This window comes from Hippichthys cyanospilos, chromosome 5, assembly GCF_059441005.1.
Source record: "Hippichthys cyanospilos isolate Australia breed blue-spotted pipefish chromosome 5, RoL_Hcya_1.0, whole genome shotgun sequence".
In the NCBI taxonomy this organism is placed as follows: Eukaryota; Metazoa; Chordata; class Actinopteri; order Syngnathiformes; family Syngnathidae; genus Hippichthys; species Hippichthys cyanospilos.
Window position 1 is genome coordinate 3,746,268 of NC_142373.1, and position 22,823 is coordinate 3,769,090.

General features: G+C 39.3%; 1 protein-coding gene across 1 annotated transcript in view; it reads right to left on the reverse strand.

Annotated features, from left to right (window-relative positions):
* Window positions 1-22,823, reverse strand: part of LOC148423195 (contactin-associated protein-like 5) — a 156,710-nt gene that overhangs the window by 89,398 nt on the left and 44,489 nt on the right. Inside the window, exons 4-5 of the mRNA XM_088414813.1 lie at window positions 7,537-7,684; window positions 1,969-2,172 (exon numbers count right to left, since the gene is read on the reverse strand). Of these exons, the coding sequence (XP_088270939.1) occupies window positions 1,969-2,172; window positions 7,537-7,684 (352 nt within the window). The remainder of the gene's footprint in view (window positions 1-1,968; window positions 2,173-7,536; window positions 7,685-22,823) is intronic.

Below are 22,823 nucleotides of genomic sequence, written 5' to 3' on the forward strand. Positions count from 1 at the left end.
TGGTGTTATTTTCCCTGCGTCTGCCTTTCTCAGTCTCGTTAGTTTTATCTCGTCCACCTGTTGTCCGTGTGCCCCCGCTCCTCTTGTGTTAGCCTTTCGGTTCCCCTGTCTCCGTCCAGCTGTAGTGTGTTTTCTGTCATGGTTTGTTGGGTTGTGGGTTTATTTTGAGGGGTTCTGTTTCTGTTTACGTTTATAGTTCCGGTTTCTGCCCCTGTCGCGTCTGCCTGCGTTAGTTTTGATTTAGTCCACCTGTCTGTTACCTGCGCCTCGTGTCCTCCAATCTGCTCCCTTTGCCTGTTGTCCCTGCCCAGCTGCCATGTGTTAGTTTGATTAGTTTGTGAATGTATTTAAGCCTAGTGTCTGTTACAGCCCGTGTCGGATCATTGTCTCTGTCACGTCATGTCATATTGTCTCTATCGTATTGTTGTCTCGTAGTCCCGTCTTGCCCCGAGTCCCTCAGCTCCGTGTTTTCCTGCCAGCCTGTCCATAGTGTTTTGCTTTCTGTTTTGCCAGCCTGCCTGCGCCCTTAGTTCGAGTTTTTTGCCGTCCTGTTTTTCTCGCTTTTGTTCCCGTTCGTTTATAAATAAATGGATTTAATCAACCCCCTGTCCCGACGCTCCCCTGCTTTTGGGTCCTCCTCCTCTGCAACCATGCCGGCCTCCTCAACCGCCGTACTCCCCCGTGACAGTTTTCAGTAATTAGTCTTCATGTATTTAAACCACCGTCCCTCTGTTGCTTTTGTCGGATTATTGTACCTCGTCACTACGTGTTCCCTGTGCCTCTCTACTCGCCCTCCATTCTTCCCCCGTCGTCCCATTAATTCTCGTGAGTTATAATCCGTTCCTCATTTATTTTGCTACTTTGTCAAGTTTTTGTCTTCTGCTTCTCCTGCCTTGTTTTATTATTAAAAGAGCATTTTTGTTTGAGCAAACCCTCTCCGTCCTCCTGCGTTTTTGAGTCCCTTTCCCTCCACCGCCTCACGTCGCCATGCCAGGACGTGACACATGTAGAATACCAGCCTTTGAGGACTGGAGTTTGACACCTATGGTGTAAAGCATTGGAACAAAGTGTATGTCTTAATATATTAACAAAGATTTGAAATTGTCATGACATTGAATTTAAAAGTTACTTAAAACACAATTGGAATGATAGCCAAGGCAAATATATTTACAGAGTGTATAATCACAAGTACATTGAAAAGTTTGTTTTTTTGGAAAAAAAAAAAAATCGAAAAACATTTCTTTCTGTTTATAACGCAAGAAAGACTTCCAAAATTGGTTTGAAAACATTTCACCAATTTCACCATTTGCCAGACTTCCAAAAGAATTTGAAACTTTTTTTGAATGTGCTCAAAACATTACATTTTCATTTTCATTAATACAGTTGTATTTGCATTTACTCAGTTATTCAAAGGAATTAAATGCACAAAACTGTACAATCAGCATAAATATTACACAACAAAAATGGCATACCTTCTATGCTGTTTTTAGCATGTGGCACGTACTGTCAGCTGACTAAAACTGCATAACAAGACAACAAACATGTCAAAAGTGAAACTTGATTTACCACTAAACGGCTACAGTACAATGTACAATGTATAGCTCACAGTTATAATTGAGCAATTGCAAATATTTAATGAAGATGTAAGAGCAACATATGACAGTCATGCTTGGGCCAGCACCTTGGGAGATCTACCCTTAAATGCAGAGTGTCGAAGAGAACACCAGCCCACCAAGACACCCCCCCCCCCCGACCCCACTCACCATCCTGAAAATTTCCAAATAGATTTGCTAGTCTAAATATTTTTCATCTGAAAACTTGGAATATTCCCTGCCCTGATGGACATATAATTCGTATCACTGAATACTAAACAGAACCGTGTCTGGATGAGGATCGGCATGGAAAATACTAAAAAGCAATGTTTGGACCTGCTTCTTTTTTAAAGTGTTAAACCGCAAAATGTGTCACCTAAGTTGAGGTAGAGGTCCAGTTTCCCTCGGTGAAGCTCCAGAGTGATGTAGTCGCCTCTCTGGCCCTCGCCATGCAGTAAAACCCCATTGGCATGCTGACTCTTAAACAGCAGCGAGATGACATCCTTCACGGTGGACATGGACTTCTGGTTAAATCGATACAGCAAGGAGCTTCTGCCATCAAAGTCTGCCACGTAGGACTCTGAGTTGTGAAGGGACAAAGCAACGCTTGCATCAGTATGACAGCGCAGAAAAATTTGAGAATGTGGAGTACTCCTGCATTTATTGGTAGTTAGTTTTAAAGTTCATTCGCAAAGGTGAACACTTTGTCAGCACTCATGGAATTTCGGTCAGTCAGTCACCAGCGGACCAACAAATGATGAGAATGCTAAAATAAATGTTGCAATTGCAATTGTCATCCATCGTTGTAATCATTGAGATAGACATTACGTCAGATGTGAGTCAGCCCATCATACTGCTTTTTACACTGCTGTAAACAGAAATATAATTTACCCAATTTAAATATTTATCTGCCATATTGCTACATTTTTATGGTATAAACTGCAATCAGCCTGCAGTCACTGTGATAATAGTCACTTTACAGCACAACCAAGCTGGAAAACTATGTTCAGTTGAGTGAATAAACTGGGTTAGTTCAATTCACTACTTGTCAATCACAGCTATAACACAGTTGTCATCACCGGAGATTTATTTGTAGTTGCTCCCATTCTTAGTCCTGGTTTATGTTTTCTTGCTGATAAGAGCATTCTGGGAATGCAAAAAAAAAAAAAAAAAAAAAGGTATTCTTTCTCTGATTGGCTCTTGTCCAGGAGATGCATTATAGAATTCATTTAATTCCCGAATTAAAGATTTTTTTAGTCAATTCAACCTAAGCAAAATTTTGTTTTACTTGTAGTATATGTGACAGATGAAATTTAGACAAATTTTAATGAAACCGTCTTCTATAGTTGTAGGGCAGGCAGTTATAAATGAAAACCAACATCCACCAACTGAGTGTCATGTAAAGCAAGATGATGACATCCAGTGGACATGATTGCTAATTGCGTTCTCGTCCACTGCATTCCTCATCTGTGGTATAATAAACATGATGGTGTATTATAGCCCAGGGTTTAACCACTACCTGGCTTTTTAATCATGTTCCACTTTTATTTCCGTGTTATGTTTCAATTGCAGCGTAACAATAGAACCGCAGAAATGGCGTTAACTTTAGGTGTAAGTACTAAAAGAAGAAAAATAATTTGTGTGAGTGTAGACAGATGTAAACCAGTGCCTGACAAATTACGGACTAGAAAAAAAACGCCAAATGTCTCCCTCCAGTGGTAGCTTTAGGTTGGGCAAAAGTACACGGATGGACTGACCAAGAATTACAATTGCATCTGGCTTGAAAAAATGATGGCCCAACATTGACAGAAAGACTCTGACGAATGTAAGTTGCCCAACTCTGCTCATTAGCAATATTTAGCTTTCACTAAAAAATTATGTGTATTAAATGTGGGTTAAGATGGCCTATTTTTATGGTGGAAAGTCCCAAAAATATTTTTATTTTTTCCGCGTGAATTTGTGTGTGTGTGTGTGTGTGTGTGTGCGTGTGTGTGTGTGTGTGTGTGTGTGTGTAAGGAAGAATAAAAGTTTTCTATTGTCTAAGTCTATTTTTGTGTCAGAATACCCGCATGGTCTCCTACATTGCGGCGTGTGAAAAATGGTTCCAATATGCAGTGGCCGTGGGGCAAAAGAATTGGTCATTATCTGCGTTAATGTTCATGTCTCCCCTGAGGCGGGGGGCATGAAGTCACAGGACGCGCCGCTTATCTCCTGAAGGGGCACAATGGCGCGGAAACTAACATGACACACATAGTGGAAAAAAACCCCACTCTTCAGCGGGGGCAACTTGTTCCTCAACCGTGTGCTTTAACTCTGCAGGCCCCTTGTTTGTTTTATACCACTCCTGTTTGTTTTGTGATCTGTGAAGCACTTTGTGTAGCCTGGAGCACTACGGTGTGCTCCATAAATACAAAGTAATGCTATGCAAGTGACTGCGCCCGTGGCTCGCCACAGTCGGCTCTCTCTGTAGAAGAGCAAAAAAAAAAACAAACCAAAAGAAAACACACACACACTCAAAAAGCAACAAACATAATATTTTTAAACAAGTTGTTTCTTTACAAACCAAAACAGACTAATCAAAGTAACTGGCGAGAATAAAGTTAATCCTGCTACCCGGGGAGTCCTAATTACAACAATTACGATGAATCAAGTGGGAAACAGGACCACATGACTGCACAGGTGCTGTGCTTGTATAGTTGGGGTGCAACCACACATAAATTTCTTGATACAGAGAACACGTTTCTACAGTTTATCCTGCAGGAAAACTGGAGTCTGTCCCAGATGACTGTAGGCGGACTACTTCTTGAATTGATCGGCCGGGGTAAAAGGCCAACAAGACAGCACTGGTGTGCCATTTAAGACATTTGAGTAGTAGCCAAGGCCAAAATATTAATGTTGCAATAGAAATACATAAATGAATAAAAAATAAATCAATAAATAAAAAAGCCTCAAATTTTGGGTTGGGGGGAAGCTGGAGTAATGGCCAAATAGTAGAAGATGGACGACACCTGGGATTGATTACCCCAATACAATGGAGCTTATCATGATCAAAGAGGGAACCCAGGAGCACGCAAGGACAGGTAAGTGTTGGAACGCCCCTTTATTTATATTCAAGGTAGTCGGAACTGCTGGCTTGCACTTAGGGACGTGAGGCACTGGAGGCAGTTCGACTGAACTGAGCCGATTGTCCATTAGGGGAGACTGGCGGAAGTGTGGACAGGCGGACGGGACAGGCCTTCTTCCTAAAGCAACTGGAGTTGGAGAGTTCGGGTCAAGACACGAGCAGAACAGAATGATCGACAGGCAGGCAAGTGGTCAGGACAGGCAGGCAAAAATGGTCTGTGGGCAAGCGAGTGCTCGAAGACAGGCCGTGTCAAGACACGAGCAGGCAGATGAGGGTAATTGCTGGAAGCCTTGGCATGTGAACACAAGACGCTCTGGCAAATACTTGCTGGGAGAGGCAGGGTTTAAAGCAGGACAGGAAATTGGTTGCACCCGACTGGTAATTTGGACTGATTGATTGGAATGTGGCCAAAGTGGTCTGTGAGAGAGAATGAGGTGGCCAGACAGGCAGGCTGTGACAGGGCTTGATTTGCTCATTTGTACGGTCAAAATATTTTGTAAAAGGAAACAAGTTTCAACATTTTTGAGTGATTCTATTTACTAGGGGAGGTGCGGTGGCAGATTAGCGCATCTGCCTTACAGTGCGGAGGTCATGGGTCCATTGACTGCTATAAGTGTGTGGGCGTGTGTTAAGTCTGCATGGGCAGTACAGGAATGATATAGGGGTAGTACAAGGGCATTAATCAGATAGGGATGTCACAAAGCGGACAAAGCAAGGACCAGGTGATTTCTCAGGTCCCGTGGGTCTAGTGTGACGAGCGCAACATTGAGCAGGACCTCTCAGAGATGGGTCAATGAAGGAAAATAACACTTTATGAGTGTTTGTGGTGAGTAATTAGCATGTTTTCATTCTAAACAAAATTAGCTTTTTATGAAAAACATGGCAAACGGTTGATAAAAAAAGATTTCCATTCATTCCCAGCCATTTTTTTTTTTTTTTTAACTGGGATATATAAGGAACCAAAAAGAATTCATGAAATTGGGGCTAGGCTGGCATGCATAGCATAAATCTACATATAGGTGACACAAATTGTATTTTACCAGATAGGCCCACTTAAGAATGTGGCCCCAGAGCTAAAATGCTTTTGACACCCCTGACTTAGGGACTCACACTAAAGAAGTGACTAAGCTGCGTAGCGCAAACAAGGTGATAAGATAACATGGATTCTATTTTTCCTTGCGGAAGAGATTGCAGCTCATTCATTGGAACATTTTCAGGAGTAGGTCAATTACAACCCATAAACTTGGTTGTTTCATATCATACTTGATGGTTTTTCAGTCACTACACTGACTCAACTATTTGTGTACAAGCAATTAAAAAAACTTTTTTGTCCCCTTTATAAGCAATAAAATGTTACGTGTTCTCTTCCAATCATGGCTCTGATGCTAACCCCTGTTGCGTTGTGCTGTTGGTCTTTGAGAAAGGCCTCTATAGAAGCCGGCTGCGTTGTCTTCAGTAATAATAAACAATAACCGTGATCGCTACGAGAAAAGCAAAGTGTTACGCTCAGACTAAAAATGACAGTTTAATTTACAAATGTCTTCCCTCACGCTGTGGCGGCTGAGAAGAACACCTCATCTCCCCTCATCATTAGTGCGCCTCATCCTTCATAGAGTATGCAATCGATTGGCGGCGAGACAGCATTTTGGCCGACACCTTTACATAATCCTTCTTGTGAAAGATGCCACGCTTCAACATGGCGACGCGAGCAACGCATGACAATGTGACTGCAAATGAGTGCCGCTAAACCGGCCGGTCTTATTTTCATTTGAAGGCTGAAGCTGATCATCTGAAGAATACGACAGCGGCTGCAATGGCGAGACAGCGTTTATGTTTGTCTAACACTGATGGTGAAGTGTGTGTGAAGCAGCCGGACGCAATAAAACTGCTCATTGTGACATTGTCCGCCACGCTCACTGCTTTTAATTGCCCCATTTTCAAGTGAATCCCTTGGAAGTGTTTTTTTTAACAACTGTGGAAAATTGTTATCATGTGAACTCATGGGATACTTCATTAAGTACACCTGCATTTAAAACAGCCAAAATGCTTTCACTGGGATTTTAATGGCCTGTTTTAGGTACTAATTTAACATCAATGATTTTACACAGAGCTGTTCTTCTGAAGCTAAAGTAACCAAAATTTTAAAACCTGCTCCAAAAATAATCGTTTGTAATATGACACCAGAGTAAATTGCAAGCACAGTAATAAGACTGTTAATAAATTAATAAAACGATCCTAAAATCGAAATTCGTTAAATATAAGGGCATAATATTTGATCCACCTTGTGTGTACGAGATTTAATTTGATTGTGCATCTAACGGGTAATAATTGACGGTGTGTTGTTGTGATATTAAGTTGATTCCAAAGCCAAATAAATGAAAACATCTTTGATACAAGTCAGTAACTGTTTTTGCTTGACTTCCATGCAAGCAGCGTGGGATTTATCCCCACTCAGCGGTGGTGTGAATGTGAGTGCGAATGGATGTTTGCCTCTGTGGTTGGATTTAGACTGCATGACTGAAATGACACGATTCCAATTTTTGGGTCTCAAGTGACCTAATATGTCTTATGGCAGTGTAAAAAACAACTCTGCATGGACTATCTTGACCTAATATGTCTAATGCCAGTGTAAAAAAAACACCCCACTTAGGTTATCTTTTGAATGGAATCAAAGCATTTACCCAAAATCTTCTGAACAATTTCAATATCCATTATTTCCAACTTTGAAAATTAACATTGTAAAAGTATCTGTCCGTATCTGGGCTCTAAAAATAGAAGAAGGCAAGATATGCAAATACAGTTACGGCATATTCTACTTACTGTAGGAACAGCCATAGACTTCCACTCGGAGGCCCATCCAGCCACTTGGATTCCAGTCGAGAGGGATGAATCGAAGAAAACGGGCTCTTACAGAGTGGGAGAGCTTGTTCTGGATGACACCCTCTGAATTGATATTGCCGACAAATGTCTGTGGGAATCAAAATCAAGACAAATACAGTACTCAATATTGTTGTCAGTCGGTGAGCAACTGTTTTCCCAATTCAAGGAGCTACGTTATATGTCGTTTATTTTTTTTTTCTTTTTAAAACAGTTCCAATGTCTTAAAAACTGCAACATAATTTCATCAAAACATGCCAACCCCAATGCATGCCCATATGTTTTAAGGTAGGAAGTAGCTTGTGTTGAGGGCTTTTGAAAATGAGTGAACCTACTCTTATTTTGCCAAGGCTTCTTTTTCTGTCAGGGACTGGTTCATGGTAGAACAGATTATTGTAGAAATGCAAACATTTATAGATGATAGGAGAGGTGGCGGGTGGTGAGAAAAATTCCTTACCGTACCGTCCTTTTGGGATGACAGTACTCCCTTGCCATTTTGCACTTCTATTTTTGCAGCTTCAATTTCAATTTAGAAAATAAGTCAAATGTCATACATAACACTGTACAGTAGATACATTGTTATGTGACACTTTACGTCACTGCTTTACTGCATCGCTTACCCACTCAATGTACAATAACACTAACACACTCAATCTAATGTCGAGTCTGAATATGTGGAGTCTAACAGCCTGTTAAGAATCTGTCTTGTTCAGCTACAAATAAAGGCACTTTGTTAGAAACTAAACTACTGTCATTCTACACCGACATAGTCATGACATTTCGTAAGGGGCACAGCGGTAACTACTCTTCACAAGAAACAGGCAGTGGGCGTATGGTGACTGTGACGGAGCAAAAGCTGTGCAGAGACATATATGTTGGGAGGAGGGGAAGGGGAGTGTGAGGGGATCTGCATGAGGCGTGCGTGCCAGAGTATGAAGAGAAATCAGTGATGTGAGTGTGTTTAAGCGGCCTGTAAAATAAAACACTGAACTAAAATAAAACGATTGGCTGCATTGTGAACTCTGCTGCCTCGTTCTCCTGTCTTGTTTTTTGGGGGGGAATACAGGCTCCAGTTTGGTCAAAGTGCGACGACTGCTATCTCGAGTACAACTTCAGCTCTTGAGAGAGAATCCCCTGTGTCTCCCGACAAAAGTCAGGAGACACAACAGGAACAAACAACTCAGGCTAAGCCTGGACCTTTGAGAAGTTAAATATGGTGTCGGGGTTGGGCTCGATCCTGCGAATACTCGGGGAGAATTAGCAACCGCTTGCCACGTTCTGACGCACTGTAAGTTGTGTTTTTTAAAAGAAAAAAATAGTTTGCATCCAAAAAGAGACACAGGGCTGTTTAGCCATCATATTAAAATTAGGTGATCACTGGGTATGGGGAAGAAAGGTAGTCAAGGTTTTATCAATTACATTTTATACACATTATTCATGTATAAAAATAATAAAGGTCAAGGGGTAAATTTTACTTTGCAGAATTCACTTATAGCAGGGTTTTTTCCATTAAACACAGAAAACATGGGAACGCTGTATAAGACACGCTATTTTTTCCTCAAAATCGACAGTGCATCGTATAATAAGGCACGTGCATAATTTATGTACTTTGGCTTGTTAGTTCATCATTTTTTTCCCCCCAAAATACGTATTTAATTTCTTATGGTCCAAAAATGTCTGTGAATGATCACTCATTAGCACAAATCCAATTTTAATAGGATTAAATCCAGAATTTGAATAAAGTTTGGCTTATTTTCTCTACTGGTTTGTTTCCTTAATGTGCAATAGTGACGTTAAGTCTGTGAATTGAGAAAACAAGTGTGTCCTTTATATGTAAGTGTGCTTAAAAATGGACCCGTTCATCGAGAAAATATATCAAAGGGAGATACGTGGCACAAACAAAAATGCTAACGAACACATACAAGGCAGCACTGTATAACTTGCTGAAGATAAGAACTAACATTAGCTAGCATGTTATCCACAGGCACTTACAAGGAAAGTACTACTTAAAGGGATAAAGATTTAGACCATTTTTCATTATGGACAGCAGGAGGTGCTGCAGGTGCTGCACCGTTACCGTTGCTCATAGCTATAACAAACATGGCCGCCTCCAGAGACGTGCCACCTCCTATGCAATATAATTTAATGATAACTCGACCCATGATTATATTTAAAACTTACTGTTGGTCATTAAGAACATATTCATTTGAAAGTTTTTGAAATTTACAATCATTTAATGTATTCCTTTTTAATAAAAAAAATGTTCTAAATCTTACACACTGTCCCTTTAAAGACAGTCAGACAAAACAATGTGTGCGTCACCAAATGATTGCTCTCAAATGAAGCCACACCATCCTTTCTACTAAAAAATGGAATATCAACAGCGGCCAGATGCAGCGGCAAAAAAACAAAAGATCAAGCCAAACAAAGCACCAATGAATGAACTGTTAAACTACCGTATTTTCCGCACTATAAGGGGCACCATCAATTAATGACATTTTAAAAACTTTTTCCATATATAAGGCGCACCGGATTAAAAGGCGCACCTTCAATTCATGTCATAGTTTAAAAACGTTTTCAATCACAATATAGTAATACTCAAAGTAAAATCAATAATAACTGAAATAATAAATCTAAACTCTCAATAGCATAATAACTCAATGTCAATATGACCAACCTTGTTCAACTGTAAACACAAAAGAAACAGGTAAAGCTTACTTTATCAGTTCATTCCCCATCCACGAATCCCAATCTCAACATTGATCCATATATAAGGCGCACCTGATTATAAGGCGCACCATCGGCTTGTTAAAAAAATTAGGCTTTTAGGTGCGCCTTATAGTGCGGAAATTACGGTAAATCATTTCCTAAACATTTTTATTGCGGATGCGGCCCATGCAGCCCGGTACCAGTTGATCTACCGGTGGTTGGGAACCTCTGCTATTGAAAAATGTGTAGCTTGAAGGACTTTGTATTAAGCAGCCTGCAATTAAGCAAGAGGGGTGAATATGTAAAATACAGTTAGAAAATAAACAGACACCACGGCGAGCCAGATGAAGAGATCTTTTCTCATGCCTTTGAACTACACATCACTATTCTATTTACAACTGAAAGATAAGAATCATCATGTGGTCGGAAAATATCCTTTCATATGTGGCCACTGGGAAAAAAAGGCATTCTCACATCCAGGAACAGAACACGTCGGAGCACATTTGTGAAGCATCATTTGTCTTTTTCATTTTCACCTCCGAACAAAGCCAAAGGGATATACTGTACACTGGCAAACAGAGAGCGGCTGAGGGAGTGAGACAATGGACTCTCTCCAAAGACTAATGATGCCGCTAACTGATTCTAGCCAGGTGACATATTCAATCAAAAAGGAATCATGCCGCAAAGCAAAGAGCCACAAAGGATAGATCGTTACTTGTGGCATTTCTGACGAGTTCACAGTCGAGACATGGACAAGAAATGTTGGCGTGGTTTGCTGTCTGGCTGCAAACAGACACACATCGCCTGCGGGACGCTGCAGAGCCGCGGCATCATTAAATACGGTGGCTGCTTTTTGCCAGATAATCGAGGGCCTGCTTGCAGCCGTTAAGGGCAAGACTGGCACTTTTGCCAAAGAGGAATGAGTCTTTTCTTAAAATAGAGTCCTAATGTATTGATTTGCACCGCTGCACTGTAGCTTAATTTGGCAAACGGCTCCAAAAAGCTTGGCTGCTCATTCATCCTCTGTCAAAACATAAACACTTTCATAGTGCTTATCTGTTTTCCCACAGCTGTGCCACCATTACATTTATGATAGAGAATAAGCCGACGTATAATGTGTCTGCTCGGAAGCAGGTGAGAGCATATCAACCCCAACAGTAAAGCCCGGTACAGCACAGTATAGTAAAACACGAAAAAAGTAAAACACTCAATATGTATATATGGCAGAGTGATGATGACGACTGACATTGATTATTTGTCAATTAATCAACAAATTAGATTAAAAACGTTTTCATTCCTTAGTTAAAAAAGAACAGGACACTTTGTTCAAACTGAATATATATATATATATATATATATATATATATATATATATATATATATATATATATATATACACATTCCATCAACATTTTTTGTCTAAGATTATGAATATGAATTAGCAATGGATGTGAAAGTGAGCGGTTGCATATTGACATGTGGCCTGCAATTGGCCGGCAACCATCTCAGGGTGAAACCAGCCTCTTGCCCAAAACCCACTGAAATTGGCTCCAGTACCCGTGCGATCCAAATTATGGAAAAGCAGCGCAAAGAAGGGAAAGAAGGATAAACATATTAATTCTTTTTTTATTTCAGACCCAGGGGGTCTATATTATAGTAACAGATGAAACAAGACAGAAAAGAATAAAATAATAAGAAGGGAAAATAACAGGGGGCAAAAAATCGCAACCTTCTCAAGGCTCTCAGCAAGCATTCTTATGCTATCTTTATAAGCCGCTGGGAGTTGTCTCATGCTATCTTGCTTGTAAAAGTACCACAGATGGGCAGTAAATAAAGATGTAGAATATGCTCTCAGGAGTGACATCTTGACTTGACAGAGCACATGCTAAACGTACCCAACATATACGCTTGAGTGTATGGCTGCCTAAAGATGTCCGTGTTATAAGACAGGCCATTTGCAATGATTTCGCTCAAATGTTTTTTTTTACTGTGAACACTGAGTGCATTTCCAGCCAACTGTAAAAGTTAACTGTCTTGTCTTTTCCACTTGTGAGGATCATGATTTGACTCCATTTTTAATATTTTATTTCTATTAAAATCAGCACCACTCTGTAACCGCAGTTTCAGAATCTGCCGGAAGTCAGCGCCAGTATGAGTTAAGTATGACTTTGTGTTCTGCCTGTATCAGGGACACATACCTTCAAATTACAATGCATTCATATATTCTTTATTTTGACATCTAAATATTACTCATCATCCATCTATTCATTTACTCAGCAAATTGTGACCACTTACGAACATATTTGATAACTTAATCCGCCATGTTTGTTTGATCTCACTGGAAAAAGAACGTCAATAGGGAAAAAAAGAACACAGCTTTGTTTACGCTGGATACTGCTCACGCCGTGAGGAAAAGATGATCAAGTACATGACAACTAGATCGTTGTATAATCTTGCTTCCGAGAGTAACTCCAAAATAAAAGTGTACCAATGGTGTTCATTTCATAAATTACTTGATATCCCACCTTTTATTTTGAAGCATTGTCTGGATTCCTTTACAACCAGCTGCATCGCCAGACAGATTTGACTGGGTACATGCTATAGTACTGTTCTGAAGTGCCCCAGTAAAAATTTCACCCATAAAAACAAATTCACTTTAGAGCACACATGCCACATACTACTTAGTATAGTGATTAATTGCTACTGTAGTCAATCCACATAAACAATGGGCACATGGAGATTAATATGGTAATATATTCATGTGTAAGCAACTTCGACTGATTTTACTTCCGTGTTCTGCGAGCGCGCGAGGTAGAAGCAGATGATGAGAATCGCTGCGAGAAGTCGGTGGGTTTAGCCGACACCAACATATTAAAAATATCATTTTGAATTGACTTAAAGTGTAATTCCGGGATGGATATCAGAAAGTTATTCAGCTGAACCAGGATTGAATCAGCGAGAAATGAGAAAGGTATATTAAGTCATAGTTAGCACATGTCAGCTAACACATGTCTGTCACAGTGCACAGTGGAATTGTTTGTCCTTACAAAGATTCAGTTTTTTTTAAACCCCTCCCCTTCCCTCTTTCTTTTTAACAAATATATTTATTGAAGCTTCTTTGCCAAAGGGTTCTCACATGTATGCACTTGAGCGCATCTAAGTGACAATAAAGTGAATCTAAATCTTCTAAAAAAAGAATTATCTTTAGGCCTGGAGAAAATGAAAGTTCATTCAAATATTTCTATTATTTTGATAAATGTTATTGTGACATTTGTTTATATCTGTTGTTGTTTTTGCACACATCTTGTAAATGTATTTGGAACTTTAAGACTTCCCTTGTCCTTTTTTATAGCGCAATTTTGGGACGCCAATCATTAGGGCCCATAGATTTTTAGTATTGCCAGTCCCAAGCATCCAAAAGTTTTCAGAGGCAAAATGAGCATTGATGACTAGATCGTCTTTTTGCATTAGGTGGTTAAATAGCTCGAACTTTTATGGCATGTTCAGTCAACAGCAAATGGCAAAATGGCCGCCACTAAAACATATGAATTTTGCTGCTTGATTTCATATACTTCAAATACTTTACCTCCCCTTTAACACTTGTACAATTAAGGTTGATTATTTCAGGAACAGCTAAAACCAAGTTACCCTTGAAGGAAGCTCGGTGCTTGGAACAATGATATATTTTGGAGAGTTACCCTTCAGTGTGTTAGTGCCTTGCAACTGAGCAAAGAGCCCCCATCAGAAAAGAAAACTTAAACGTTTTCATTGCATAAACCATCTGGAGTCTGCGGGAGAAACAATCTGGGCTCTCGCCTTTGCAAAATCCTGACGGGTTCTTCCCACTGGCTGTACAATCTCAGAGCCAAGACAGGCTGAAAACCATTGAAGAATAAGAACACGCTAGAGTATAGAGGAATCATTTTTGCAGCAGTTAGCATCCGTCCTCAGGGTCCAAAGTCATATGTCGGACGACAGCAAGGCAATAAACAACCTCATAACCTTTTTTTGTTCCGAGGGGAGCCTGTGTGTGTTTGGTCCATATTGAACTGTTGGTTGTAGCTCTGGTGTAGGTGAGGAACAATGAGAATGATAAAAGGCAGTTGAAGAAGAGTTCAATGGGGAGAGAAGTTTGGTGGCGTATTAATTCAGTTGACAAAAAAGTGTGTGGAAAACCTCAAAAAATATTGCAGTTATTTTCTTCACAACACATTCTATCTTCATTTAATCAACTGATAACACTTGAAGGTGTTACACTGTATTTGTCATTTCACAGTGAGACCGCCATCTGTTAATTTGCGTGGTCACACAAAGAACATGTGAAACCACCCGAAGGCGCCCCCGTAGCGTTCATTATAATTCAGATACGACATCTTATGACTAATGCTACGTTGTTGGTTTTATTTCTCTCCTTGAATTTTCCTTTTGCTGCCTTTTTTCATGATGAAATTTATATTCAGGTCACATCGTAGTATTGACAAAATACATTAGACATTGTTCGTCTCAAACCTTCCAACAGGCTTATTTATTGTTTCTTATCTAATCATTTGCAGTCATTAAATTATTTTTATACCTGTATGACAATTTAAAACATTTTAAACATATATGTAGTCTATACGGCATTATACTAATATCATCCAGTTAAGAATGATGTTGCCTTTACCCATTTGGCTTAAAATGGTTAAATGAATGTTAAATTTGTGTACACCACTGATTTGACATTGAAATTGATTTTATTGTCTATCTTTTATTTAGTTACAGGGAGAAATAATGATTCAAAATCCATACAAATGATTCATTAAGTTCTTTTTACCCCTGTATGACAAGTTAAAACATTTTAAAAATATATGTAGTCTATGCAGCATTATACAAACATTATAATATTCATGTACTATATATGTATAGTATGCATATACTGAATACTATACATCGCTTCTGCAGTAAATAAAGGCAAGGATTTGACATTGAAATTGATTTGATTATTTATTTATTTTTTTTACTTTCAGGAAGAATCAAGGCTTTAAAATCCATACAAATGATATAGATTTTACATGACCTCAGAGGCTTCACCGTGACTTATTTCTCTCCAGCAGAGCAATTGGAGTGCCACAGTATATTTCAAAAGTCTTATTTGAAGTTTTCCCTCTAATGGTGGTTTAGTGTTAGCCACTGTATAGAAATCCTCCGGGGAAATGCGTGCGCGTAGTGATTTGACTCTCGGCAAGGTCGTGAAATCCCAGCTCTCAAACTCCCTCAGGCTCTTTTAAGTGGCCAGTGACGTGTTGGAACATAGCCTGGCGTCAATCACGGCCAGCAGACGGGGTTCGCTCCCGGATGAATTTGTCCAAATAAATAAATACTGGAAAACGGGACACATGAGAGCTCATCCCCAGAGAGAGAGAGAGAGACAGAGCTGTTAATGAGGATGGAAGCCGTCCCACCATGACACGCGCACAAATAGAAATAATGAAGTCACTGTGGGGTTATGTCTGTTTATGTGCGGCAACCCTGTGGAAAAATCTTTGGCCCTGTTCGGGCCCCCCTCCCCCCACAAATTACCGCAACAAACAGGCTGCAAGCATGGAGGCATGAGGAACCTACAGAAATAGCTTTGCTCCTTATAATTAAATTGCCTTCAGTCTGGCTTTAACATAAAAAAACACTGCAAATTTCTGAAGAACAATTATCCTGGAAAAATGTGTGTGTTTTACCATGGACAACAAGAAAAATAATTGTACCTGGCCACAAATAAATTAGATTGAAAACCCGATGTGCAGTACATGTGCATCATGACAGGATACACAAAAATGCTATGTGATGAAATTTGGCCAATTTGGCTCCAGGTGTCAATCATAATTTCCTTTTAGGATTTTTTTTTTCAAATGCCAGCACCAGGTTTTTGAGACAACAGAACTGGTCTGAAGTCCATTATAATCAAGAATATTATTCATCAATTTATCTAACCTGTACTTATGAACCCATGTATTAAATCCATTCACCCACATCCATTTTCATTAGCCGCTTATCCTCACTAGAGCCGCTGTCTTTGGGCAGTAAGAAGCGGACACCCAGGACTGCTTGCTAGCTAATTGTAGGGTGCGCAGAGAAAAATAAGCATTCACACTCACAATCACATCTAAGGGTAATTTGGTGTGTCCAATATATCTACCATACGGGGTGCCTGGAGAAGACCCATGAGAGCTCGGGGAGAATACGTATGCAAACTCCACACAGGAAGTCCTGTGCAAGATAGAATTTGACCCGGCAACCCTCTATGGAGTAAGATCGCTGTCAAAAAGACGTATGCGTGTTTTCAAATTTGTATCCGTGTTTTCAAATGCGTATGAGAACGACTCTCGCGAGACACGTGAGTGAATCTCTCCTTTGGATTCACGAATGGATCTATGGCGTAAGATGGTTGTAAAAAAGACGTATCCGTGTTTTCAAATAGACAAACGCGTGTTTTCAAATTTGTATCCGTGTTTCATCATTCGTATTCGTGTTTTCAGATTTGTATTTGTGTTTTCAAATTTGGATCCGTGTTTTACCACTCGTATGAGTCGGACTCTCGCGAGACACAAATACAAGTCTTTGCGTGAATCTCCTTTGGATTCACGAATCTTCCTTTGCACGCATGGATCTGCTTTTGGGTTTGAGTTGAATATGCAAATTGAGATGACGTCACCTCAAGATACCAGGCAGTCAATCGATCTGCGAGCGGAACTTTACCTGTTCTTCGCCTGATTTGCCTTATGTATCATAATAATAACAAATTCAAAAATTATCGTATAGTTTAATACCAGAATGTCAATTCCATAGGTGGCTAATCAAGTGTGAAAATGAACATTTTAAACTGCACTGGTTTTTTATTTTGGACTTGCTCAGGTCATCAAAATAGATCCCTTTTATTTAAAGAAGTAAAATGAACCCTTGCTGGTGGTTTTTGTGGCTTCACTACATCACAGATTTAAAAAAAAAAAATCCCTCCATCTCCCTTCATATCCCTTTCCTCTGGGCTCGGTTTGCTGTCATCTGATTGGCTTGGTGACATCAATCCAGCAAGCTGATTTTTCCAGACGCCTGTATTGTATAATGCAGAATTCAAGCTTGTTGATTGCACACCTCACTCTCTGGTCAACACTTGCACCTTCTGAACACGTTAGATTTGTTTGCTTGTGACGCCCTAGAAATGGCTACTCAATATTCCTAAAAGAATGTTGACGTGGATATGGTATCGTAAATGTGCCTGACTAACATTCAGATTGCTCTGATTGAGATGACGGAACGGATGCTGAACTTGAGTTGGACAAAAAATGGGGCCTAAAGTCATGCGCGATTATGCAGGATTTTGGCCGCATAATGCAATGCTGCTAATGTGACTGCTATACCCTGAGGGCTTCTCCGACATTACATTGGACGCCATTAACGCATACAGCGGGGATCAAAACTGATTGCCGAACCATTGCTATCGAGATAGCAACTGTGTCGATTGTGTCCTGGCATTATTTAAGGGCATTTTCGCCAAAGAAAAAGCGGTGGCACCAACTCCCCATCATTGTCGGAAATTCTTGTCAGAACCTTCAGCAGAAATCTAGTCAAGTAAGTGCCTGTAGAGCTTCCCTACATGTGAACGCATCATATGAGAGAGAGCCTGTGCAAGTGAGTGAATGTATAATAGAAAGGTTTTAGTAAGCACTTTTCATTAACGTTATTTATATCGTACAATATCCATGAGGGATCAAATCCTACTTTGTGGAATTCACTTATCTCGTGAGATTTCTGGTCTGCATTAACGCAATGAGGGATCAATGTAATTATGAAAAAATAAAGCTGACTACTTTATGAACTTCACCTATCTCTCGTTATTTTTGGAAAGTAACCCCCAAGATAAACGTCGGTTCACTGTATTACCAAAGTTGTTTTGTTTTTTTTTCCACTGCAAAACAGCATCTTTAGGCCTTAGGTGTAACTGCAACTTGGATGGAATGCCTTGATAGCCATTTATCACCTGTGCAGCATATGTATTTTATTTGTCACGTATTTTTTTTGCCTCTCTTATCTTTTGAGTAATAAGCTGCCCGAAGTCAGCTGGGATAGGCAGTGGCTAGCCTGCGACCTCAGTGAGGATAAGCGGCCATAGAAAATAGATGGAAAGATGTTTACAGGTGTCATATGCTAGATTCAACAATAATGGGAACTGACATCTACTGTAACTAGGAAATGTGCACTCAGACACCCTTTTGAGCTGGGAGGTTCAAATTTCAAAGTTGGAAAAAAAAGAAATAGACAACAAGAAAATTGTCACAATCAGCAATCTTTGTTGCTTTCGTTTACCTTGAATACATTGAAGTCAGACCTGCGATGACCCGAGAGGGAAAAAACGTTTAGAATACAATACAGTATTATAAGTGCCTTGCTAGGCTTAGCGCAGTTGTCATTGTAACTACTGTATATCATGAGCGCTTGATCTTGAGCGCTTATGTGGTGGAAAATATGTATTTTGCACCATTGAAAATGTGTTCATTCAGCTTTAAATTGAATATCTATCACGTTTGTCAAGTCATCATGGCTCAAGTCAAATTTTGGGACTTTAACTCCAAGTCACAGTCAAGTTTTTGGCTAGGTTCACACTGCAGGGATTAAAGCTCAATTCCGATTTTTTGTTCACAACTCAAAACTCTCGCATGTGCATTGAGGACATTGTGACGTCCAGACAATAAGAATGATGGGGTGAAATTACTTAGATATTTCGCTTAATTAAAATAAATGGTCCATCAAATCACTTAGGTTTACAACAATGGCTTACCAATTGAGAAGGCTTTCATCTTCTGTGCTCATGGTGGGTATGTCACTGAATTAAAAATAGTGGAGCAAGTGTTGTCCACAAACAGTTTTTATGGAAAAGACACTTTGTTTATAATTCAAAACTTAATGAATGTTAAAGAAAAAGAAAACACGAATGTCTTTATTTGTTATGGTAGATCAAGGGGATTCTTTGCACGTCTATAAATTGAAGTCATAGTCAATTGAATCATTTTGATCAAAAATCATTTTGAATCGCAGATTCTCAATCAAGTCACATCAATCAAACATTCCCACCTCAGCCAAACATCATGTGTCGATTTGGTTGCAAGGACATTCCCAATACTTGAAACGTCTGTTTATAGGGTAATTACTATTTTACTTATTCAGATAAATGAGTAAAAGATGGATGACATTAAACTATCTTTCGAAACGTATCAATTTTAACATTTACATAAAAGAGAAAAAAACAGACATTATACGCCAAGATGGATTTGTTTGTGTTGCAGTAAAATGGTAATGACTCATTGTTGTTAAGCACAATAGTTTGGTGCCTGCATTGCAGTTATTCTAACAGAGTGGTTCATTAGGTTTTTCACATTTCCCATCGGAGAGAAGAGTGGAAAAGACAGGCTTAATAATTACTCCAGTAATAGGAAGACACAGAGGAGGTGGGAAACATTCAGCCTACCTGCCTGACATCATGCTTACAATCTTTAATTGTGTATATGTTTTTCCTCCAAGAGCATTTGCTCTTTTTAAATGTTTTGCTATATATATTGCCCATCTCTTTGTGTGTCTTTCATAAAAATTAGGTCACAGCTGGAGACTTTTTTATATCATGTCCTAGTATAAATAAGAACAACAGCATTTCGGTTTTATGAATTAATTTTTTTGGTATATTTCATGCAAATGCTATACATGATATAGCATTATCGTGGATATCATTGAAAATGATTGAAAAACAAATGCATTTTAACTATATATATATATATATATATATATATATATATATATATATATATATATATATATATATATATATATAGGTGTTACATCACCCGTAGTCAATCGGAACTAAGCATGATTTGTTTTGGAACCGCAGGTGGCTGACAACCTATTTAGGTCCTTTAAGTCATTGATGTCAATACTAGTGCCCTAATAAATTATCCTGTCATAATCTTTTACACCCCCTTGTCAATTTTACTCTAAAAGTGTCACTAAATATATATATATATATATTTATTTATATATATATATATATATATATATATATATATATATATATATATATATATATATATATATATATATATATATATACATTTTTTTTTTAAGTAAATTAGATTATTCGTCAACAAACAGCCCTCTAATACATCAGGAGGGTTGATCGTAATAAGCCTCTTTCCTTTTATTTTTTGGGTGCCCCCCTCAGGACAAATTTAATCAATAATCAAGCAGTGAAAAAACAAATTTTCTATAACCTTCCTTTCATTTTTTGAAAGTGTACCAGGGACACCAGCAGAAGGCTCGACCTTTAGCCTTTTTATGGAGCTAATTTTCCACACAGATAATTTGGCTCAGCATTAGCAGGGAATAAGTGATAAGCTTGGGCGCGCTCATTAGTGCCCGGTCCTTTTCTTTCTGGCTGGCAGTCTCTACCTTTGAGCGCCTCGCTTAAAATGCCAGACGGACAGATACGAGTTGGCGTGGCCCAAAAGGTCTCTGAGAAGCGCTACACCAGTCAGCGTGGGTGTTAACTGGATTGCAGATAGCAAACGATGACCTGTCATTTATTTTCACACACATCAAATGCATATTTAAGGAGGCCCACATACACACACACTTTGGCCTGGGTTCACAAGCAACAACAAATGCTGCATTACATCACAAATTTTTAAAACATGTGGTTAAAACTATATGGTATGTACAAGGACTGTATGAAAAGTTTTAAGCTTTGGTGTATAAGAAGAGTCCCAAATGTGTCCCAAACAAAAGTCAAGTCAGGCCAAATTTTATATACTAAAGACATTTAAAAAGACCATAGTCAACCAATGTGCTTTACAATGAAATAAAAGTGCAAATAGAAACTTAAAAACACATCAAACACGTGAACAAGCTAAAACACAGATAAGACAGCACTTCAGAGAAATCAGCTCATAGAAATATTTCATGAAAATCAACAATTTGATGAGAGGGGATTCTACTGTACATTATTTCGTAATGGGTGTGAAAAACAAACACCATGTGTTTTAATAGAATAGCCAGGGATAGACTTGAAATCACCTTTTTGTAAAATTCACCCGAATTAAAGTATGGGAGGTGGGGGGGGGGGGGGGGGGGGGGGGGGGGGGGGCTCGACTTATAAGTGAGGTCGACTTGTACTTGGAGAAATATGATACTTAACACATTGCCAAACAACAGGGTGTTCCAACCCAGCCTACAGCCTGATGACAGCTGCAACCACGAACATACTAAGGCTTAAAGATTAAGAAAAAAAGTGGATGGATGGATGGATGGATGGATGGATGGATGGATGGATGGATGGATGGATGGATGGATGGATGGATGGAGGGATGGATGGATGGAAAGACCCATGTTGCTTTTGCAGCAAGTGTGTGATAAATGTTCACCCACCCTGAGAATGCTTTAAGCCAGCAAGCAAGTTTTTAAAACTTTGTGGGTAGGCACAGATAAATTGTCCCTCCATGTCTCATAGAAATTTGTGTGGAAAACACAATTTTATCAAACCACAGTTTTTTTTCCAAAAGGAGCACATATAGACCTGTGTGACATATTCCCATAAACATGGCATGGTGGAAAAAGCCAGAAATAAGTCAATTTTACACTGTGTGGATGTGTTGCATTCACACGATGACTTACATTGACTATAAAGATGCAGTATTATAGCAGATAAACATGCCAGTCATTTGAATTATATTTCAGGAAGTCAAAAGGGGTGTGGGAGGCAGACGGAGATACGACGGACGTCCGACAGACATCTGGCTTAATGTCTATCCGTCGATTACTACGACAGATGAAAATCGCAATGCTGACATTTTTAATTTGCTGTCTTATGAGCATTCCCGCCATTCTTCAGACCGTCGGCAAAACCCAGGTGTCTGTCGGCGGCGGACTGATGGACAGTCAATGCTGACGAAGTGCCCACCCCTGTAAATTTGTTATTATTTTTTTTTTTTATTCCGTATTTTATTTTTATAGGTTTTTTTTATTTCTTAGTGTGATCCAAAAGACATTTGTTGATTAGTCTGAAATATATACTGTACGTAAAAAAATTATTCATTTGGTTTGTGTTAAAATAAACGTGAACTATCATTTACATGCTCAGCTTTCAAAAAACGGAAGAAATGAATGATACACCTTTATTCATTCATGTCACATGTTGTGAGTTTGTGTAAAGTGATTCTCTCAAAGGAGACCTTGCAAACACACACACACACACACACACACACACAAAATACATAATTCGCCTAACCACTTTTCAGTCTTTCCCTGCAAAAGTGAGACTGTGACAGAGAGCGTGTATGCATCCAATTCATATCTCTGAGTTGAATATCCCATTCTGGTGACGCTTGTTGCGGTCTGTTGAGCGACACGCTGCGAAATCGGCGCGAGCAGGCACAGCTTCTTGGCCACATTGTCACATCTCATATCATTAGTAGTAGTGACTGCAAAAGAAGCCTGGCGTGTTGCATGGT